Genomic DNA, 22,535 nt, shown 5'->3' on the forward strand with positions numbered 1-22,535 from the left:
TCTCTCTCTCTCTCTCTCTCTCCTCTCTAAAATGAATAAATATAAAGTGATAAAAAAAAAAAAAAAAAAAAAAAAAGATTGCGTCTTATGACAGTATTGTAAATTACTTATTGACTTCCCTACTGGAACACACATGAACCATTTCTGATTTCTTGCTGTTATAAAACGCCGTACCGGAGCCAAGCTGGGCCAATCAGAGCCCTTCATGGGGTTGCTGCTTCCGATCTGAACTGAGGAGGTTCCATTCGTCCTGCAGGAGGCGACGCTCGCTTTGTGGGGGGAGTTGGTGTGAAAGCTGAACCCACAGGCACAGACACCGGGAGGTCAGGGCAGCACGTGTGTTACAGGGTCCGACTCACTTCACAGCCAACCAGCTGTATCTCTGCCCAGCGCGGTTCCTATACGATATACACGTTCTCCTGTTGGCCTTATCACAGGAGACGGTTTTTTATCATTTGCCACCAAAAGAGTCTAAGAGAGGGCTCTGGTTAAGCACGTGGGCTCTGGAGCCAGATGCACTGGTCTGAACCCCAGCTGTTCTTATAGCTGTGTACTCTGGGCAAATCAATTGACCTCTCTGGTTCCCAATTCCCTCCTCTGTTAAATGTTACCAGTGGTCTCTGAGGAGCCAATGAATTACTACATATCGAACACTGGATCAGTGTACAATAGTGACAGTGGAAGAACCAGACCCCCCCGCTGCGGGCAGCAGCGAACAGGAATTCTGGGTTGGGGTATAAGTGGGGGTACAAGGCACATGACTGGTTCCTGCCAGGCCCGCCCACCAAGCACCCTGTGTATCAGTGGGCCTTTGGGATATAGGGACCCTGCAGAAATCATAAACTGATAAAGTAATGAAGTGCTGGAAGCTACTGTTTATTTTGTTGAAAGTCACTTGGGTTTCTTTAACTGATTTACTGATTTGAGAAAGAGAGGGAGAGAAGCACCAATTTGCTATTCCACTCATTCATGCGGTCATTGATTGATTCTTATATGTGCCCTGACTGGGGATCGAACCTGCAACCTTGGCATATGGGATGACGTCCAACCCAATAAGCTATCTGGCCAAGGCTTGGGAGCGATTATTTGTTGAGCACCAACTTTGTGCCAGGCTCTGTGCTGGGCATTAATTTTCACGGCAGTCAGTTCAGACCTCTGCTTGGATGTTGAAAGACCTTAGAAGTTGTGAAATTCACCTGCCACCCTCAGAGAAGCACCTCGGGGAGAGGGACACGGGTTGTGTGGAGAACAGAGAACAGCCCTTCTCGTCGCCGCGGCTCCAAGACATGCCTCAGCCCCGGAAAGACACCTCACAGTGCTGGGTGGCCCTCTCCAACATGCCGGGCACTGCAGGTGCCCTGTGTGCCCCGTCTCATGACCCCATTGGGCGGGAACCATGACCCCACTCTGAGTCTCAGAGACTTGTTAGGTGACCTGCCCAAGGGCACCCAACGCCAAGACCACAGATGCCAGGACGAGACCACAGATCTCTGGGTTTCAAAGTCCACACCCCACTTAATATCCCAACTGTCAGCCACAACCGGGTGGCTCCCTTGGTAAGAGCAGCATCTCCGTAGAGCAAGGTTGCGGGTTCCAGCCCCAGTCAGGACACGTACAAGTAGCAACCAGTGAATGCATAAATAAGCAGAACAACAAATCCATGTTTCTCTCTCCCCTCTTTCTCTAAAACCAATAAGTAAAAATTTAATAATAATAATAATAATATCCCAACCATCCTGGGAGGTAGGTACTTCTGCCCCTTTTCCTTCCTGCACGCACGGAGCCCCAGCAGCCGTGGAGAACCACTCCACACCCTCCCAGAGCTGCGATCTGTGCCTCCCTTGGCAACCACCAAAGGCATCTCCGAGGACACCTGCAATCCTAGACGGACGCAAACATTTCACACGAGGAAGAAGCCCCACGCCTAGGAGCAGGTGAGCGTCCCTGGGACAGTCTTGTGTGGACTTCACCCCACCGGTCACAACAGCCCTGTGAGGCTGGTCTACGGTTCGACCCAGCGCACAGGTTACAGAACCGAGTTCTGGCGGAGCCCGGATCTGAACCAGGCTGCGCGGTGCTCGGAGCCCACGCTCCTTGCTCAGCTCCCCCCGCGCCTTCCTGTTTGTGTGCACTCTCTGGAGAGGCACAGACACGGTCTCCCAGGAGGTGACGCCCCTGCAGAGGAGAGTTCTCTTATGCCTCCCTGAGTTGCATAAGGACATGGGGTGGGGGTGGGGTCCTCCAGGGGCCCAGTGGGGTCCCAGGAAGCTAGGAAGAGTCAGACAGACAGGCCTCCTCCACACGCCAGCCTGCGGACTCTGGGCCCCAAGGAAGGAGGATTTTCCGAAACAGAACAGCGGGCCCCGGCCGAGTCCACCCTGCGGCACCAGGGCCCATGCAAACTGTGTCAGCAGTCACACACTCAACTCTCCCTGAACTCTTCCCTCCTTAACTAGCTTCCTGGTCTTCTCCAGCATGAGTGCCAAGTCCCTGGGAAACCCCCCCAGCCCCCTACCCCCCACGGCCTCACCCCCCCACCCCGCTGGCTGCAGCAGGAGCCTGGGGTAGGGTGTGTGTGGGGAGGGAGAGGGTGTGGAGAGACAGCATGGGAAATGAGACCCCCCACGGCTGCTAGGGCCTCCCCCCACCCCCATCCCCAGGTGGTCCAGAGCAGGTGGAGGAAGGTGGTCACATCCTGGGGCTCCCACACTCGCCCCCTCCGGCAGACGCCACGGGGCCCTACCTTCCCTGATGCCCCCCACCGGCAGCCGCCCTTACCCAGCCTGATGTCACCCTCCAGGGTCATCAGCACGTTGCCGGCCTTCAGGTCCCGGTGGATGATCTTCTTGCCGTGCAGGAAGTCGAGGGCTTCTAGCATCTGGCGACAAACGACCTGAATCTGGGGCTCGGTGAGGCCTCGGTCCAGCTCTGGAAACAGAGAGAACTGGGGTCAACTCAGCAAGCGCTCGGGGCGGGCAAGTCGACGTCAGCCCCGCCCCTGGCCCCGCCCCTGGCCCCAGGAACATGGCGCCGCCCACGTCACCTAGCCCGTGCTGGGTGCCAGGGGCACTTCTGAGCACCTCGCTTGTTCCCTATTTCCTCCTCACAGTCACCTTGCGGAGCGGGCACGATTTATTACCCCCATTCTACAGAGGAGGACACTGAGGCTCAGAGAGGTCCGGTCACCTACTCGAGGTCACACTGGTAGGAAGTCACAGAACTGAGATTCAAACCAGCCAGTGTGGCTTCAGACCTCAGGTGTGCAAACACACCCACCCCTTCGGAGAGGCAGAGAGGGTTCTCTGAGCAGGACCGAGCGACAGGCTCCGTGCTTAGTGTGGGGACACGGAGAGGGGCACGGAAATGGTGGGCAATGCTTGAACCGGGTGGGATTGGAGTGCCCAGAGGGCAGGGTGGGCAGCAACCCCTCTGCCTGGGTAACGAGAGGCTCCCCAGAGGCCAGGACATTCGAGCTGTGTCTGGAAGGGAGGGGTGTCTGAGAGGAGAAAAGGGTCACTCCAGGTCACCCCAGGTCAAGGACCCGGCAGAAGCAAAGGCCTGGAGGCTGACGTGAGCTGACATTGAAGAAATGTCAGCGGGCTGGCGGTGGTGTTGCTGGAGATGCAGAAAGTGAAACCAAGTTCTTATGACAACGTCTGCAAAAACTCCTAGATCAAGCTGTGCCTGAAGCCAGCCAGGCACCCTTGAACTTTTCAGTTATTTGTGCAGATAAATTCCCCCTTCCACATACCCCCACCTTCCCCCGCAACCTAGTGTGAATAGTCTGACTCCTTACAACCTAAAGAGTCTCAGCTCATACCAGATCACTGGGTTTTTGTTACTCATCTCCCCAGAATAAAAACCTCCACGGGCAGTCTCTGCTGAGAGAAGCCACACCCAAGGCCATATCAGAAGTGCCCTATCCTACTCCCTACTGTCATTTCCCACCTGGGGACCCTGGGAGTAGCAAGGGCCTCGGCCAGCAAGGCCAGCATGTCCATGACTCAGGGGGGGGAAAGGGCGGCCATAAAGTCAAGACATTCCTGAGATAAACTGGGAAAACACCTTCACAAGTGAAAAAAAAAAATGGTTGAACAGTGCTACATTATATACTGGGGCTTCTCCTCTCCTGGGCCACTCCAGGGACCTGGGCACGTCACTTCGTCTTCTGGGGCCCTCGACCTTCCGCCTCTCCTCTCACCTGCTGCCCACCAGGTTGGCGAGCGCAGGGGCTCAGGTGGGAGGGGTGGCCATGAGGAGCTGGGTCCCCCAGACCTGGTTTCACGTCCCAGCTCTGCTGTGTGACTCCAGGCCAGTTCCTTAACCTCTCTCAGTGTCAGGTCAGGTTGGGAATGAAAGACATTCCTTCTTTCTTTTTTGTTTTTACAGAGACAGATAGAGAGTCAGAGGGATAGATAGGGACAGACAGACAGGAATGGAGACAGATGAGAAGCATCAATCATTAGTTTTTCGTTGTGCATTGCGACTTATTAGTTGTTCATTGATTGCTTTATCGTATGTGCCTTGACCACGGGCCTTCAGCAGACTGAGTAGCCCCTTGCTGGAGCCAGCAACCCTGGGTCCAAGCTGGTGAGCTTTTTGCTCAAGCCGGATGAGCCCGCGCTCAAGCTGCAGGCATCCTTCTGACTTTCTACACGAGAATAATATGCCTGAAAGTGGTCACCACAATCTCTGGCATATGGTGACCGTCCACAAAAGAGCGGTGGCTGCTACTATATCCTTCATTATTGCTCAAGCTTGCCGGGACATCAAGACCTGGTAACATATTCATTAAGCCCTGACAAAATGGGTAGGGATCCCCACTCTTCAAAGAACCTCCTTCTGGTGTCTCCCTCTCACCTCGTAGAGTCCAGTGGGGCCGGGCAAAGGAGTCATCACATCTGTCTTATGGGCCGAGAAGGCTCAAGGGGGTGAGTGACCACCAGCTCAAGAACACATGGCTTTTTGAAGAGGAGGGGTTGGTCTTCCCATGAGTGTCCCGCCTCCTCTCCGAGAATTCAAGCCCTCCCTCTGCTCCCAAAAGGGGGCAGAGCGGGGAGGTGTTCACAGGCCAGGTGAATCACTGGGGTGGGGGAGAGAAGGACCCCTGCCATGGACAGAGGTGACCACAACACCACCGCACTGGACCAGGGAAGACTCACCCAGCATAATGGCGTCCACAGCTCCCCCAGGACAGAACTCGATCATGATCTGCAGAAAACAGAAGGCAAAAGACCAGTCAGCAGGGCACACAGCCTGCGAGATGGGGCGGTCCCCGCAGCCCGGCCAGCATCCGAGGCCCGTGTTCCCCAACCTCTCCTTCTGCCCCGGGGCCTGTGCAGTCTGTACCCCCTCCCCACCTCACCCCCCACCAGCCCTCACAGGCGGCTCGAACACCCAGAGTAGCTGCTGGGACACTTCATTTTACAGAAAAAGAAAAACCAAGTTGCCACCAAGTTGCCACGGATACCCACAGGTTCAGAGAACGGCCTTTTCAGCCAAGGCCACACCCTCCTTGCCCCCCTCTGGCCTGTCCTGCTCACCTGTCCCCACCTGCCGGCTGCCTCACTTTCTGCGCTGCACGGCTGAGGGTCCCAGAGGACACCGTCAGCCCACACACCATCTGCCCAAGTCCTCCCAGAACCCCGGCCCCAGCTCTGGCCTCTCTCCACCCTCCACAGCCCGGGGACCCAGCTGCCAAGGTCCTCGGGACCCTGAAGAGCAGCTCAGGGGGAGAAACCGAGGCCCGGACAGGGGATGTGACTGACCAGGGACACGGGTTGTTCAGTGGCAGGTCCCAGACTGGAAAGCAGGTCTTCTGACCCTCAAGTCACTCAGGCAAGCCGTTCACTCATTCATTCAGGACACACCCCACAGGTGGCAGCCCCCGAGAGCAGCACCAGGCCCAGGCCCACGGGAGGCGCCCAGCCCAGCCCAGGGCAGGGGGCCGAGCAGGATGATCAGAGCCATGAGCACCGACAGGCCCTCCCGCTCGGGCCCCTCCCATCTTCACTCTTCCCTGCCCACTCTGGGCTCACGTGTGCAAACACACTTGCTCTTTTTCCTTAAAGTTCGGATTCGGGCGGGTGGGAAAGGTGGGAAGTGGCCCTCTGGGGATCTCCCCCGACCTCCAGCCCCTGCCCTCTGGCCCCTGCCCCCTGCCCCCTGCCCCCCAACCCCAGCTGGTTGGGAAGTCCCTCCACCTCAGAGGCGGCCACACTGCCCGGTGTGGGACAGTTGGTCAGAAGGGAGTGTCAGCCCTTCTGATCGGACGCAGTCGAAACGGAAAAGGAGGCAGACTGGAGTCCACACCCTGGTCGTGCCACTGAACTGGCAGTGGGATGTTGGGTAAGCCCCTTCATGACCCTATGCCTCAGTTTCCCCATCTGGGAAATGGAGCTCATCACCCTGCCTCCAATGTCATCAAGACAGTTAAGCGAGAGCCACAACAGTTAATATGTGCTTGTTACACTGCTAGCAAAGTCACTAGAGAGCGCCACGCTTAGACTGTGTCACAGAAGCTTCTTCCTAAAATATGCCTTCCCGAGAACGACGGTTATTACCAAGAGCCAACGTGAGAAGTGGTCAGGCCCAGCGATTCCTGTCTGGTTCGGTGGAACTGTCCCTTGCACAACACCCTTCCCCCAGGTCCCCATGACCCCACTGCCCAGAGCTCAGCACCAGCGACGCTGGAGCATTCAACCAATCTGGTGGCTTCCTCTTCTGCACTGCGAGAGCTCCACGCCCCCCCCCCCACCCCACCCCCGGGCTTCCCCTTTATTTATTTTTATTTTTTGCCTTGGCTGCTGGGAAGCTCTGAGCTTACTTTTTATTCCCATAAATAAATGAATAAATGCACCAACGTCTGGCTCTATGCCAGGCTTCAGCCCACGACATTTCACAACCTGTGTACGGACCTCGACGACGCGCTTCAAGGAAGGCGATGCCCTCTGCCCTGCACTGAAAACCTGGGAGGCTTTTCCTGCCCCCGCCAGCCCCGGGTGACCCCGAGCACGCGGCAGTGACAGAGTGACAGGCCGGCGACCTTTTCACAAAAACCGCCTGACTGCACCCCTACGGGCGGTAGAGTGGTTTGGTTTTTCTTTTTTTCTTTTTTATAAGTGTTCTTCTCCCTCCATTCGGTTTTAAATGTTTCACAGCTTTATGCCTTCTTTTGTGTGGTGCAAAAAAAAACAACACAAAAAACCCCTTTCAGGACTTTGTTCTTACTTGATAGGGGTCGTAACACCTTTCAGCTTCTCAAAATGTCGGGGTTTCAATGAACAGAATAACCACCTCAAGAAATAAATTAGCCTGGCCTGTGGTGGCGCAGTGGATAAAGTGTCGACCTGGAAATGCTGAGGTTGCCGGTTCGAAACCCTGGGCTTGCCTGGTCAAGGCACATATGGGAGTTGATGCTTCCAGCTCCTCCCCCCCCTTCTCTCTCTCTGTCTCTCCCTCTCCTCTCTCTCCCTCTCCTCTCTAAAATGAATAAACAATTAAAAAAAAAAGTTTAAAAAAAAAAAGAAATGCTATAAAAAAATTAATTACTAGTAAAAATAAAATCGTCACCTTAGTGCCTTAGGGAGTTACTGTATCTACATGCTCAAGAAAGAGAAGGGAAACACAGACATCAACGCCCAGGGGAGGGTCAGAGGTCGTCTGTCCATCGACCTCTGACTCATATGCTGCAAAACGCATCTATCATTTGAGGGGCATGGGGGGGGTATGGACCCATCTATAAGGAAAGCCCACAGCATCCTGGGGTGAAAGGAGGCTCTTGGGGACCGAGGGTTCCTGGGGGCCAAGCTCAAGGCCTCTGAGCCCTCAGCCAACCCCAACTGCTACAGCTCCTGGTGCCAACTCCGTGGCCCCATCAGGGGCTGGTCCTCTGTGCTCTCTCATCAGAGTGGCGAGCAGCGTGGGGCTCAGGGCTGAGGCTTGTGATCACGTTAACCCACCAACAAGGATACACAGAGGGTCTACCAGGGGCTCCATGTTGCTAGGCTCAACAGGAACCATAAAAGTAGTACTCGGACAATAAACACTACCTGGGCTCCTAGTCTGTGACTGGCGACCTAGGACAAATCAGACAGGTCCCTGCTCCAAGGCCACAGGCAGAGGCAGAGGCAGAGGCAGAGGCAGTGGTGAGAAGCACAGGCACGTGGTAACTGCATCACCCAGAGCCTGCGACTGAAGCGGTTAACCAGGCCTGGAGCAATCCTGGAGGGCTTCCCACAGGAGACACCCACATCTGGGCTGGTTTTTGAAGGCAAATGGACCAAGTGGAGGAAGACAAACGCATTCCAGGCAGAACACAACAAGCCCCCGGAGGCGTGTGGAAGGGGGAACAGTGCAGTGTTCCGTGGGGTTCAGAGGACGGGAAGAGCGCCAGCCAGCCGCCAAGGGTGGACTTGGAGCATCTCAAAGCATGAACGTGATCCCATGAGCTGTGTGCGTGTGTCTGGGGAGAGGCACCAAAGGGTTTTAACAAGGGGTGTCACGCACATGGGCTTCTGCTTCAGAGAGGCCCCCCTGGACGTGTTACCTCTGGCAGCAGGGGAAGCGGTGGGACAGTGGGTTTGGGGCAGACAGTAAAAAGGCTGTTTTATCATTCCTGGTGCCCTGGGCATCAAAGACTGCCCTTGCCTTGCACCCACAGCATTTCTGCCTTTCCCTTCCTGAACCAGGCAGAAGAGCGGGGGCGGGTGGGGGTGGGGGGCGGGACAGGACAGGACAGGACACCTGTGTCATCCCCTGGGAATGGGGCGCCTAAACCAACAGGGAAATTCTTGGCCCGGAGCAAAGCAGTGAGCTCTCCTTGATGTTGCGGGATGCCCTGATGGGCAGCCACCTTGCAACCATGCGGGAAACCAGCACGCAGACCAGGCCGATACGAGGAGGAGGGCAGAGGGAATCACAGCGTCCGGAGCCCTGCTCCAGCACCCCGCCACACCTGACCTCTCTCTGGGCTTTTCACATAGAACACGCAGGCCAATGAATGTCCAGATAATAAGGCTCAATTAGGGCAAGGAGCGAGGAGGACAAGGATGCCATCCCATTGGGCAAATAAGATTTTCCTAGTGCCTTGGCCCCTGGCACAGTACAGTGTCATCCCAGGGCACCAAGGTTGCCGACTTGATCCCACAGTCATCAGCTCAAGCCTGGGGTCGCTGATCCCAGGGTCTCAAGCTCAATCCTAAGAGTGCCAGCCTGATCCTGAGGTCGCTGGTGTGAACCCCAGTCAGGGCTGGACCCTGAGGGCACCAGCTTGACCCGAGGTCACCGGTGTGAGCCCCGGTCAGGGCACATATGAGAAACACCCCAAGGACACAACTCAGTGGAACGAGTTGATGCTTCTCTCAGTCCCTTCCCAACCTCCCCCCCCAAATAAGATTTTCCTAGAAATCTCTAGGTGGGACCAGCTAAAAACACTACACCAGTGGTTCTAAAACGTGACCAGGCATCACAATCAGCTGGAGAGCTTGGTAAACCCGGCAACGAGCCCCAACCTGGACTTTCTGGTTCAGCGAGTCTGGGGTGCAGTCCAAGAATCTGCACTTTTTTTCTCTAGGTTTTTTTTTTTTTTTTTTTTTTTAGAGCAAGAGAGAGAAAGAAAGAGAGATCAATTTGTTGTTCCACTTATTTATGCATTTGTTGGTGGAGTCTTGCATGTGGCCTGACCTGGGTTCAAATCTGCAACCTTGGCATATCAAGATGACACTCAAGCCTGACCAGGTGGTGGCGCAGTGCATAGAGCGTCGGACTGGGATGTGGAGGACCCAGGTTCAAGACCCCAAGGTCAACAGCTTGAGCGCGGGCTCATCTGGTTTGAGCAAAGCTCACCAGCTTTGACCCCAGGTCTCTGGCTTGAGCAAGGGGTTACTCGGTCTGCTGAAGGCCCGCGGTCAAGGCACATATGAGAAAGCAATCAATGAACAACTAAGGTGAAGCAACAAAAAACTGATAATTGATGCTTCTCATCTCTCTCCGTTCCTGTCTGTCTGACCCTATCTATCCCTTTCTCTGACTGTCTCTCTGTCTCTGTTAAAAAAAAAAAAAAAAAAAAAAAGAACACTCAAATCAATCGACCCACCAGGCCAGGGCCTAGAACCTGCGTGTCTAACAAATCACCCAGGACGCTGCGGCTGGTCCCGGTGAGAACCACTGCTCGATGGGAATTTGCAAAGGAGCTGACTAGAGGCCTGCATGTGGGGGCTGCATCTCTTCTCCCCCTGACAAAAACAGGAGCAGGACGGCCGCAGGGAAATCCTAGAGACAGACCAGCAGAACTCTCATCTCCTTTATGCACCTTATTAATAAGCTGAACTTCACGGTCCGTAGAGCAAGGGTGAGAGTAGGAGGCAGATGATCCCGGTGCGCCTTTCCCAAGACGTGGTTTGAGAAGCCCTGGGTACCGGCAAAGAGGCTTTGGGGATTTGCATTATGAATGATGATAAAACTGAAACAGACTGTGTTTTTCAATGAGCATTTTGAAAAAGAAAGAACAGGCGGGTTGGCTGCCCCCTGGACGCAGGGAGCACACGCTGGTCAGGGCGGCGCCGGCCTCCCCCGGGTCCTCTTGTCAGTCAGACCAGTACCCTCCGCACGACCGGCACCTCCTCCTCAGCTCTCAAGAGCTCCGTGTCCCTCGAGACCTTGGCCCAGGCACGCGCTTCGAGGGGCCGACAGGCACTGGACAGCAGCCTGCACTCGTGGGCTGTCCCCTCTGGCTGGAGGCCAAAGGAAACTGGAAGCCTGTGTTGACTCCATCGCCATCGGTTTAGACTCAGCAGCTGTCATAGTGCAGCACGAGGGTGAGGGCCTTGCTACGTGATCCCGGCCGGCACCTCACCCCTCCGATCATACATTCATTTCCTCATTCATTCGTGGATCCATCAGGCACCTGCCCAGGACCTGCAGTATTTTATTTTATTTAGCCTTGGGGAATACAGCACTGTACCCACAAACTCCATTCAAAAAGCATTCTCTCCCGGCTGGGCCCTGGGACAGGTTACGCTAAGCCTCCTTTGGTGCTGTGCGAACAAGGACCCCAACTCAACACTCTTCGGGACTGAGAGCACCAGAATTTAAGATCTCTCTTCCCGCCCTGGCCGGCTGGCTCAGTGGTAGAGCGTCGGCCTGGCGTGCAGAAGTCCCGGGTTAGATTCCCGGCCAGGGTACACAGGAGAAGCGCCCATCTGCTTCTCCACCCCTCCCTCTCTCCTTCCTCTCTGTCTCTCTCTTCCCCTCCCGCAGCTGAGGCTCCATTGGAGCAAAGATGGCCCGGGCACTGGGGATGGCTCCTTGGCCTCTGCCCCAGGCGCTAGAGTGGCTCTGGTTGCGGCAGAGCAACGCCCCGGAGGGGCAGAGCATCGTCCCCTGGTGGGCAGAGCATCACCCCTGGTGGGCGTGCCGGGTGGATCCCGGTCAGGCGCATGCGGGAGTCTGTCTGTTTCTCCCCATTTCTAGCTTCAGAAAAATACAAAAAATAAAAAAAATAAAAACAAGATCTCTCTTCCCTGCCCCATTGACCCTTCAGAATGAAAACTGACTCCAAGGGGCTACGCCAAGCTGACGGCCGCCCTTCCCAAGGACTCACAGAGAAAACCTCACGTGCGAAGCTGTTCCGCCTCCACGGTCTCACTCCACGCTCTCCGCCTCTTCACAAGGTTACCCTGGGCCCGCCTCAGTTTCCCCATGCACGACACTACCCTGGAGTCGAACCTCCCCTCTCTGCCGGGCCCCGTGCCAAGCACTACGCATGGATTATCTTACACTCACTGTTTGAGGCAAGGATCCTAAACAAGGCCCACACCTCGTGGGGTTTGCTGTTGAGGATTAAACGGGATAGCACGTGCCAGGCACTTCGAACATTACCTGGCACACGGTTAAGTAAAAGCGCTTGATCAATGCTACAAATTACTGTCAGCATGGGGTGGTATTTTACCCCCTTTTTACAGACTGAGAAACTGAGGCTCAGGGAGATTATAACAGTCATGCAAATAGTTAGTGGCAGAGCCAGGATCTGAACTGGGACCTCTCTGGGTGCCAAGTCTGGGCTCCTTTCATCTGCCCGATGAAAGAGACTTAGTGACCCCCGTCCCGCCTGCCTTGTGCCTCCAAGAGGAAGCTCCAACATGCTCGAGTCCCACATAGGCGCTGGGGGGAAGGGGGAGGGTGAGAGAGAAGGCCCCTCTGCCTCCTTGCTCCAACCCTTACTGAGCACCCCCAATCAGCTCACACATACCAAGTGCGCTTGCTCACCCGGCGATAAGGGAGCCAGGATGTCCCAGCCCAGATAACCGTGCCCTGGGACCACCCACAAGGTGTAGACATTAAGTTTTGCAGCCCACAGGCCACAGGGCCAAGTGGCAGCACAGTCCAGCAGTTCCCAAGAGACCACTGAGGCACGCTCATGCCACGAGGTGTGGCATCAACATGCTGGTGACCACACAGCGCGCTGGGCCTGGGTCCCCTCACCAACCCTGAAGCCAGTGGGGGTCCTGGGTACACAAAGGTACACGGAAAGTAAATGCTGGCCACACTCCCGGAACTAAATTAAGTAAGTCACAGCCGGGAGGTCTGGACATGGTCCCAGATCTTGCCACTGTCCTTCTGTGGGGCAGTCACATCTGCTTTCCTGCTCTGAACCTCAGTTTCCCCACCTGGAAAATAAAACTTTTTTTTTTTTTTTTTTTTTTTTTTTACAGAGACAGAGAGTGAGTCAGAGAGAAGGATAGACAGGGACAGCCAGACAGGAACGGAGAGAGATGAGAAGCATCAATCATCAGTTTTCCATTGCGACACCTTTGTTGTTCATTGATGCTTTCTCATATGTGCCTTGACTGTGGGCCTTCAGCAGACCAAGTAACCCTTTGCTCAAGCCAGCAACCTTGGCTCCAAGCTGGTGAGCTTTGCTCAAATCAGATGAGCCTGCACTCAAGCTGGCGACCTCGTGGTCTCGAACCTGGGTCCTTCGCATACCAGTCCAACACTCTATCCACTGTGCCACCGCCTGGTCAGGCGAAAATGAAACTTTCAACAACTGTAAAGTGCCTGACCAGGCGGTGGCACAGTGGATAGAGCATCGAATTGGAATGTGGAGGACCCAGGTTCGAGACTCCAAGGTCACCAGCTTGAGCACGGGCTCATCTGGTTTGAACAAGGCTCACCAGCTTGAGCCCAAAGTCGCTGGCTCGAGCAAGGGGTCACTCGGTCTACTGAAGGCCCACAGTCAAGGCACATATGAGAAATCAATCAAGGAACAACTAAGGAGCCACAACGAAGAATTGATATTCCTCATCTCTCTCCCTTCCTGTCTGTCTGTCCCTATCTGTCCCTCTCTCTGACTCTCTATCTCTGACAAAGGAAAAAAAAAAAAACAACAACAAAAACCACAGCTGTAAAGTAATTTGCAACAATGACATTTTAGGGTTTGAGGTAAATGAAGTCACTTTACCATTAAACAAGCTGCCTATCCTTATAAAAGTCCATTTATATCATCCACTCACAGAGCCCGGGACCTAGTACACGATCAATACATGTTTGATGAATGAATGAATGAATATGAAATGCAACGTCTCAGTGACCTTAAGATTTTGCCCAGAAATCAGGGCAAAACAGCCAGAAGGTGACTGACATAGCCAACGAGTCGGTTCTGCAAAGACAGCCAGACACAGGAAGCCCGTCCCTGCCTCTTCTGTCCCAAGACAGCAAGCCGGTGGCTGCCCACACTGAGCACCAAGGCGGACCTGGCTCCGTGCGAAGCATTCCGTAAGCATCCCCTTGTGTACACCTGGGAGCAGTTACGTCCGTCCCTATTTTACAGAGGGGGAAACTGAGGTTTGGTGGGGGAAAGGGCTTCCCCAAAGCGACAGACCCAGGTCGCCCTGACTCCAAGCCACAAAGACGCTGAGCTGTGCAGCCTGGAGCAAACCCCCTTCCCTCTCTGGGCCCGTTTCTGAGGAAGCCGGGCACATGTTGCCCATCAGCCCCCAGGCCTTTCGAACAAAGAGGTACTGTCCCCTGGGCATGGGGACCCCCCATCAGCACAGAAGAGAGAAATTCCTGGTTACTCAACAGAGGCCTGTAGAAAGGAGTCCACAGAGTCAGCCTCCAAAAAACACAAAAACAGTCAACACCCAAATGTCTCCGGCTTCTCAGCAGCCTGTCCCTGGGGTGGAGTCCCAGAACCGCGCACCTGAGCTCCAGTCCAAACACTGCGGCCACTGAGCGGGGCGGCCCACACCCACAGGCCGCCCAGGAAGTCGGGCCTGGCCCCTCCGCCCCCGTCCCTGCCCACGCACAGCCTCACAGACGCCGGGGAAGGACTGCCGCCCCCCTCAGCCTGTGTGAGCGAGTGCCCCCGGCAGGAAAGACGGGCACGTGAACACAGGGCACGCTGGGGGCTCCCCAGCGGCGATCGGGGGAGCCTCTGGGCCTCCTTGGCCCTTTTGCCACAACCCCTGGCACAGGGATTACTTGATGAGGAGCCCGAGGTGGCTCCACGTCCCCAGGGCGCTGGCCCAAGTCCCAGGACACCTCTGGGGAGGCCCTGAGGTGATTCAAATTCAGGAATGTCTACCTCCTTCTGACCCTGTCTAGCTGAGAGGTCAGGAGTACTGACTTTGGGGTCAACATCCCCTGACCTCAGGTCCAAATGCTGCCAATGGGGGCCTCTGGGCACATGCTTAACCTCTCTGAGCCTCCATGTCCTCATCTGTAAAATGGGAACACACATTCCCAACCTGACGCAGTCTTGGGAGACCGAATGATGTCGACAGCACGTGTGAGAGCAACGGGCACGGCGCCTGACACCTCGCCAGGGCGTGACAGACAAAAGTCACTGTCGTGGCCCTGGCCGGTTGGCTCAGTGGTGGAGCATCGGCCTGGCGTGCAGAAGTCCCAGGTTCGGTTCCGGCCAGGGCACACAGGAGAGGCGCCCATTTGCTTCTCCACCCCTCCCCCTCTCCTTCCTCTCTGTCTCTCTCTTCCCCTCCTGCAGCGAGGCTCCATTGGAGCAAAGATGGCCCGGGCACTGGGGATGGCTCCTTGGCCTCTGCCCCAGGCGCTGGAGTGGCTCTGGTCGCGGCTGACCATTGCCCCCTGGTGGGCGTGCCAGGTAGATCCCGGTCGGGCGCATGCGGGAGTCTGTCTGACTGTCTCTCCCCGTTTCCAGCTTCAGAAAAATACAAAAACAAAAAACAAAAAAACCAAAACAAAACAAAAAAAAGAGTCACTGTCATCATCCTGATGGTCACCTCCCTCACCCTGTTCTCATCACACCACCTTTCAGGAACACCAACACGAGGGGGTTGGGATCAGACTCCAGGCAGAGGCCAACAGGGCTTTCTGCCCCTGGGGATACGGGGCAGAGGGGGGGGGGACGACACAGACAACTCCATGTCCGCACAATTCTGATCAGTTTGATAGCGTCTGTCCAGCTTCCATTCCCTAAGGTCAGCTGTGCTCGGCTGCTGGGGACACAGAGAGGGAGGAGCGAGCACCACGCTGCTGCCCTGGGGGACACGGCCCTGGGGGGGGGAGGGGGTCAGGAGACAGACTCACAAGTCCGTAAAGAGTGAGCAGGGTCCCAGGAAATACAGACACACCGCCGGAAGAAACAGCATCTCCACCTAAAACTGCTAAAGGTGTGGGGCATGTGATGCGTGGCCCTCCAGGGACGTGGAGGTGGATGGCGATGCAGAGCTACAGGCACAGCGGGCGGGGCCAGGAAGGTGGCGCAGGCGGGGGCATGTGTGCCTGTCACATCCCTGGGGGAGCCCCCCAACCTTCCTCAACTCGTTTCCTGAGGGACACCGGCCTCCAAGGGACCAATACACCCGAGTCAACTGGACGTACGCAGGGTTTTGACCCTAGATTCAGACGCACCTGCCTTCCCATCCTTCTGACACTCACAGAACGACTTTGGGACAAGGTCAGAGGTCTGGGCCTCTGTTTGCTCACCTGTGAAGTGAGGATAACTCAGACTTGCCCCCTAGGCAGCGAGCAAATGAGGTGTGAGTGAAAGCAGGAGAGGTGAGCAGGGATGTGAGGGGCACATGGAGTATGCTGGTGACCCTGGTGGACCAGGTCAGATGGCGCACTACACCCACATGGAGATGCTGGGGCAGGGGTCCCCAAACTTTTTACACAGGGGGCCAGTTCACTGTCCCTCAGACCGTTGGGAGGGCTGCCATATACAGAACTCCAGGACACTGACCACCAATGAAGAGGTGCCCCTTCCGGAAGTGCGGCAGGGGACGGAAAAATGGCCTCAGGGAGCTGCAGTTTGGGGACGCCTGTGCTGGGGAATGTGGCCAGACCACAGAATCACCCTTGCTCCTCTGACTGTGACACAGAGACCCCCACCCCAACCTGGCCGCTCCAACAGCAGGATCCCAGGCATACCCCAGGTCCCCTGCTTGTCTGTCCCCATCTCTGGGCACCTGTCCCCTGCTGCAGCAGGAGGGCCCACTGTGTCTGAGGACGGCTAGGGTCACGCAACCTGTACGACCTCAGGTCTCCCGGCTCCGGCCCAGCGCCCCGTCTGCCACACCGAGTGACGTCTGAGAAGCTCACTCGGCCGCCGGCCACCGTCTGACGTTGGTCTCTATAACTCCGGCTCCTCTCAGGCCAGAGATGCAATCTCTGTCAGTGACAACGGCTGGCCTCAGAGCCCAAGGGGACAAGCCACAGAAACCCTGGTGGGTGACATGTGGTCGCGTGGACCTGTGTGGCCAGCAGGCCCACCCGCCCACACCCTGCTGTCACCCTGGGGCCTTCTCTGCCTCTTTGCAAAATGTTCCTTTTCAGACAAGAAGTCACACCCTGAGAGGCCCACAGCGCTCCTCCAGGATCACGCTCTCTCTCTCACACACACAGACACACACACAGCTTAGTGCGCATGTACAGAAGTTCACAGACCAGCCCTGGCCAGTTGTTTCAGTGGTAGAGCGTCGGCCTGGCGTGCAGAAGTCCCAGGTTCGATTCCCGGCCAGGGCACACAGGAGAAGCGCCCATCTGCTTCTCCACCCCTCCCCCTCTCCTTCCTCTCTGTCTCTCTCTTCCCCTCCCGCAGCCGAGGCTCCACTGGAGCAAAGATGGCCTGGGTGCTGCGGATGGCTCCTTGGCCTCTGCCCCAGGCGCTAGAGTGGCTCTGGTCACGGCAGAGCGACGCCCCGGAGGGGCAGAGCATCGCCCCCTGGTGGGCGTGCCAGGTGGATCTCGGTCGGGCGCATGTGGGAGTCTATCTGTCTCTCCCCGTTTCCAGCTTCGGAAAAATACAAAAAAAAAAAAAAAAAAAAAGAAGTTCACAGACCCTTCACAAGCCTATTTTTGGACTCCCTAGGCCAGGTGGCCTCGCTCACATCCCCGCGTTAGGGCAGCTAACCAACGGGGCGGAGCAGGCTGCAGAGATGGAAAAATGCCCCTCACACCTTTCCCTAGGAACTCAGTCCTCCTGGTTCATTTCCTTTCCTCAGTTTTGACAGAGACCTGGGATGGGAAATACTTCCTCTCAATTCTACTTTAAGAAAAGCAAGGCCCCGGCAGGTTGGCTCAGTGGTAGAGCCTTAGCCTGGCATGTGGATGTCCTGGGTTTGATTCCCAGTCAGGGCACACAGGAGAAGTGACCATCTGCTTCTCCACCCCTCCCCCTCTCCCTTCTCTCTGTCTCTCTCTCTCTCTTGCCCTCCCACAGCCAAGGCTTGATTGGTGCAAGTGCATCAGCCCCAAGCGCTGAGTGAGGATGGCTCCACGGAGCCTCTGCCTCAGGTGCTAAAATTAGCTTGGTTGTGAGCATGGCCAGATGGGCAGAGCGTCGGCCCCAGATGAAGGTTGCTGCAGGGACACATGCGGGAGCCTGTCTCTCTATCTCCCCTCCTCTCACTTAGAAAAAGAAGAAAAAAAAGATTAAAAAAGAAAGAAAAGAGAAGAAAAGCAGTGCCACATGCCAATGGCAAAGAGCCCTCCCTCTATTGGGGGTATTAGGGAGTGGTGAGGTCTGAGGCTAACTGGCTGGTGGTCACATCCCCACCCAGGGGCAGCTGCTGCTCAGCCCAGGTAACTGCAACCATGCAGAAAGGTAGTCTGGTTGTTCAAGAAAAGCCAGAGGGCAGACTTCTATGTGACATCTGACAAAACACTAAGAAATTTCTAAAAGTATCACACATGGCAAACAAAAGGCATCTGCAGGCCTGAGCTGGCCTGAGGTCAGCAGCCTGCGACCTGCTCTGAGGTCCACTGCACGGGCGGGGCCGCGGCTCCCAGCCGGCCTGCCACAGGAGGCCCTCCCACCCCCAACAGCAAGAGCTACGAGTGGGAGAGACGTGTGGTTCTCAGCCAGGAGTAAGTTTGCCCCCCGCCAGGGGATACTGGGCAACATTTGGAGAAGGTTTTGGTTGTCACAGCTGAGCAGGGAGGTGGGGGTTCTACCGGAGCCTACTCAGTAAGAGGCAGGATGTAATGTCCTGGGACCGCTCCCCTCCCACCGGGAGTAAGCAAATCCTGATGGAGACCAAACAGAATGCACAGGCCAAGAGCTCCTCGGGGGGCCACCTTGGGAGCGGGGACTGAGGGTCAGGGAGGCCCATCACCTCAGCTCGGGCAAATGTCGTTCTCTCTGTGGCCCACGAGGACTTCTGGGAAGATTTCCACAGCAGAGGATTCCGCAGCTACACATGCTGGAGAAGCCCGGGTGTAGACGATGAGAGTTGAGAAATGAGCTGTGAGGACAAGACCTCCTGCTGCCTGGCCAGCCGAGGTGGGCCGAAGCCCAGTCTCTGTCCCCTTGAATGACCCCGGGCAAGTCACTGAGCCTGGCCGCGTCATCCCTCACTTCCGACCTCACGAGGCTCGGCCAGGCCCCACGTCCACCAGCTGGCTCTGCACGTGGCCCGAGTAAGGCTCGGAGACAGGAAGGCGAGTTTGGGGTGTCGCCCGGCACCCCGTGCTCACGGGCTGGGCGTCCCCAGTGCGCCAGCCTCCCTTTCTGCCTTTAACAGGGAGCGCGGGGCGCAGCGGAACGCTTTGGCAGGCAGAGGGATCGGGCTCGAACTGAACAGAACCGGTTTATTTTCTTTTATTTCTATTTATGGCGAGTGGGACCTAGTTTTCCATGTAGGGCAGTGAGACGCAAGTCTCCTTTTAAATAAATGTCTTTAATTTCTAAAATGTGAGTCACTTCGAAGAATTCTATTAACTATTGCAGAAGGAGCAAAATGAACGAGGTTTGGCAGAGGCAGCCCTACCTAGAGTGTCATATAAATGAATACCACGGACATTGAGCACCCGAAACAATCTTGTTAAACCTGAGGAGGGGGCGGGACCCCACGCCAAGCAAAGGGGTCTATGTTTTGTTTGCTAGTCAGCAAAGAGATTCCTGGGCATCTAAGATTCCCTGCAAAACTTTCTGCCCAGAGGAAACGGGTGGGACGGAGACAAAGGGACTTCTGACCTTGAACTTGACCTGTACAGGTGTCCAGGGCAGGTCCGGGGTGACCAGACCTACAGCACACACCAAAGGCCTCCCCTCACTCTGGTGTCGCCAACCCCCCATGTCATCGTTCTGACTGTTTGGGAGTGACATGGTCACAGCAAGGCTTCGGGAAGGGTCACCAGAGAAGCCACAAGAGAGGGGCTGCCTGGAAGATGGCACTAGATGGCAGAGACCTGGAAGTGTCACCTGCACGCAGCTTAGACGAGCTGGAGAAAAGGCTCAGGAAGGCATGGGCAACATGCTCACCAGCCTGTCCGTCCACCAGGGAGTGGGCGCAGAATAGATCAACGAAAAGGGGCAACACAAACGACCCCACAAGCTCAGCGGGCGACTCGGCAGGTCTCGCGAGCTCGGTGACCAACAATGACACAGCATGGTCTGATCACAAATTCCTAACCGGGCAGGTCACGGCGGTGGTCACATCCCAGGTCTATGGCCTCCTCAGCTCCAGTGGCACTCTGGAGACATCGGTCACCAGCTTGTGAAAACTGAAGGTTACAGTTTCAAGAATTTTTGTAAGTCAGTTGTTAAACACTACAATTATTTTTGTTAATTTCTATGTATTGATTTTTAAAGAAAGAGGAAAGGAGAGAGATGGAGAAAGGGGGAAAGAAGGGGAGATGGCGGGGGGGGGGGAGAGAGAAAAAAAAACACACTGATTTGCTGTTCCATTTATTTACACACTCACTGGTTGATTCTCATATGAGCCCTGACTGGGGATCGAACCCACAACCTTGGGTTATCAGGATGATACTCTAACCAACTAAGCTATGCAGCCTGGGCAAATATAACCACTATCAAAAATGAAGTTATATAATCTTTTCGTTTTAAAAATCATATTAAAGCCCTGGGCGGTTGGCTCAGTGGTAGAGCGTTGGCCTGGCATGCAGAAGTCCTAGGTTCGATTCCCGGCCAGGGCACACACGAGAGGCGCCCATCTGCTTCTCACCCCTCCCCCTCTCCTTCTTCTCTCTCTCTTCCCCTCCCGCAGCCGAGGCTCCATTGGAGCAAAGATGGCCCGGGCGCTGGGGATGGCTCCTTGGTCTCTGCCCCAGGCGCTGGAGTGGTTCTGGTTGCGACAGAGCGACGCCCCGGAGGGGCAGAGCATCGCCCCCTGGTGGGCAGAGCGTCGCCCCCTGGTGGGCGTGCCGGGTGGATCCCGGTCGGGCGCATGTGGGAGTCTGTCTGACTGTCTATCCCCGTTTTCCAGCTTCAGAAAAATACCAAAAAAAAAAAAAATCATATTAAAAACAAAGATGATAAATACTCAAAAACACATCACCTTCCTAATTCTTTGACTGTGTTCTCCTGTTAGTGATGCTCTTGAAGCGATTTTCGTCTCCTCTACCTGTACGGCAGAAACACCTCACCACGGCCGGCACATCCTTCCCAACTCTGTGTCCGTGACGTGACCTATGTAGCCTGACACTCAACCGCGGCAGGACTAGTCACGTCAGAAATTGGCAGACGCTGTAAGCCAGGGCTATTCTTCCCAGGGGACTGATTGTTCAACATTTTCCAAAAATGCCATTCTCTCTCACGCACACAGTACATGTAGGAAAAGGGTCCGACCCTTGAAAGACGTTCCCAGGAACCGAAATCTGGGTCAGGGCTGCAGGGTGGGAGGTGGGGGCAGGGTGACGCTGGGGGCCATCAGAACCCAGGGCACATTCACAAGGTCGGCCAGCCCAGGGTTTCCTGAACTCCCTACCTTTCGGGGACCTGGCTATGCGTCCGGAGCTGCACGGTCTGCACTGTCCCAAACGGTAAGCCGCTGGCCACATGTGGGTATCAAACACTCGAAATGTGGCTGGTGTTGAAAATTGATCATTCTATTCACTTTCAATTTAACTTAAATTTAAAAGCTGACATGGGATTCTGTTATTGGGAAACATGTGAGGATGCTGGGCCCTGGCCAGATAGCTTGGTTGGTAAGAGCATCATCCTGAAGCACAGAGGTTGCTGGTTCGATCCCCGGTCAGAGCACATACAGGGACAGATCTATGACAGAACAGGTCATTCTGTGTGTCTCTGTCTCTCTCTCTCTCTCTTCCTCTTTCTAAAATCAATCAAAAAAAATTTTAAAAAGAATGTTGGAACACTGGGGATGTGACTCTTTTGTCTACCATAAGCTTCACGACATCTCAACGTAGATTTCGGAGGAAAATTCAGCCCCTGCCTTGAGATGTGCTGTAAGTAAAATGCACACTGGATCTGAAGGCTTAGAAATTTTTTTTTAAGTAAATTATCTCAATAATTTTTACATGTCAGAATGATAATATTTTTGATATGCCAGGTTAAGTAAATAATATTATTTAGACTAATTTTACCTGGGGTTGTTTTTTGTTTGTTTGTTTTTTCTCTTTTTACTGTGGCTATTAGAACATTTATAATTAATTATATTAATTATATTTATTTATTTATTTATTTTTATTTTTTTTTTTTGTATTTTTCTGAAGCTGGAAACGGGAAGAGACAATCAGACAGACTCCCGCATGCGCCCGACCGGGATCCACCCGGCACGCCCACCAGGAGGCGATGCTCTGCCCATCCGGGGCATCGCTCTGTCACCACTCTAGCGCCTGGGGCAGAGGCCAAGGAGCCATCCCCAGCGCCCGGGCCATCTTTGCTCCAATGGAGCCTCGGCTGCGAGAGGGGAAGAGAGAGACAGAGAGGAAGGAGAGGGAGAGGGGTGGAGAAGCAGATGGGCGCCTCTCCTGTGTGCCCTGGCCGGGAATTGAACCTGGGACTTCTGCACGCCAGGCCGACGCTCTACCACTGAGCCAACCGGCCAGGGCCTATAATTATATTTCTATTGTATTTCAATGGGGTGGCACTGGTCCAGAACCATTTGGGGCTTTCTCCCTCCACTTGTGCCATTTGATGTTCAAAAGCAGAAGCGGTCATAAGAAACCACTGACAGGGTTCTGCTGGGATGACAAATTCTAGGGGGGGAAATGAGCTAATCTTGTCAGATTGTAGGCAGGTGGCGTGGTGGATGACCTCTGCCCCGCCCAGGGGGAAAGTCTGTCCT

At 55.2% G+C, this 22,535-nt stretch overlaps 1 protein-coding gene across 1 annotated transcript in view; it reads right to left on the bottom strand.

Annotated features, from left to right (window-relative positions):
- Window positions 1-22,535, bottom strand: part of STK10 (serine/threonine kinase 10) — a 93,332-nt gene that overhangs the window by 45,500 nt on the left and 25,297 nt on the right. Inside the window, exons 3-4 of the mRNA XM_066273281.1 lie at window positions 5,163-5,211; window positions 2,779-2,928 (exon numbers count right to left, since the gene is read on the bottom strand). Coding sequence (XP_066129378.1) covers window positions 2,779-2,928; window positions 5,163-5,211 — 199 coding nt within the window. The remainder of the gene's footprint in view (window positions 1-2,778; window positions 2,929-5,162; window positions 5,212-22,535) is intronic.

Source organism: Saccopteryx bilineata, chromosome 4 (assembly GCF_036850765.1).
Source record: "Saccopteryx bilineata isolate mSacBil1 chromosome 4, mSacBil1_pri_phased_curated, whole genome shotgun sequence".
NCBI classification, from domain to species: Eukaryota; Metazoa; Chordata; class Mammalia; order Chiroptera; family Emballonuridae; genus Saccopteryx; species Saccopteryx bilineata.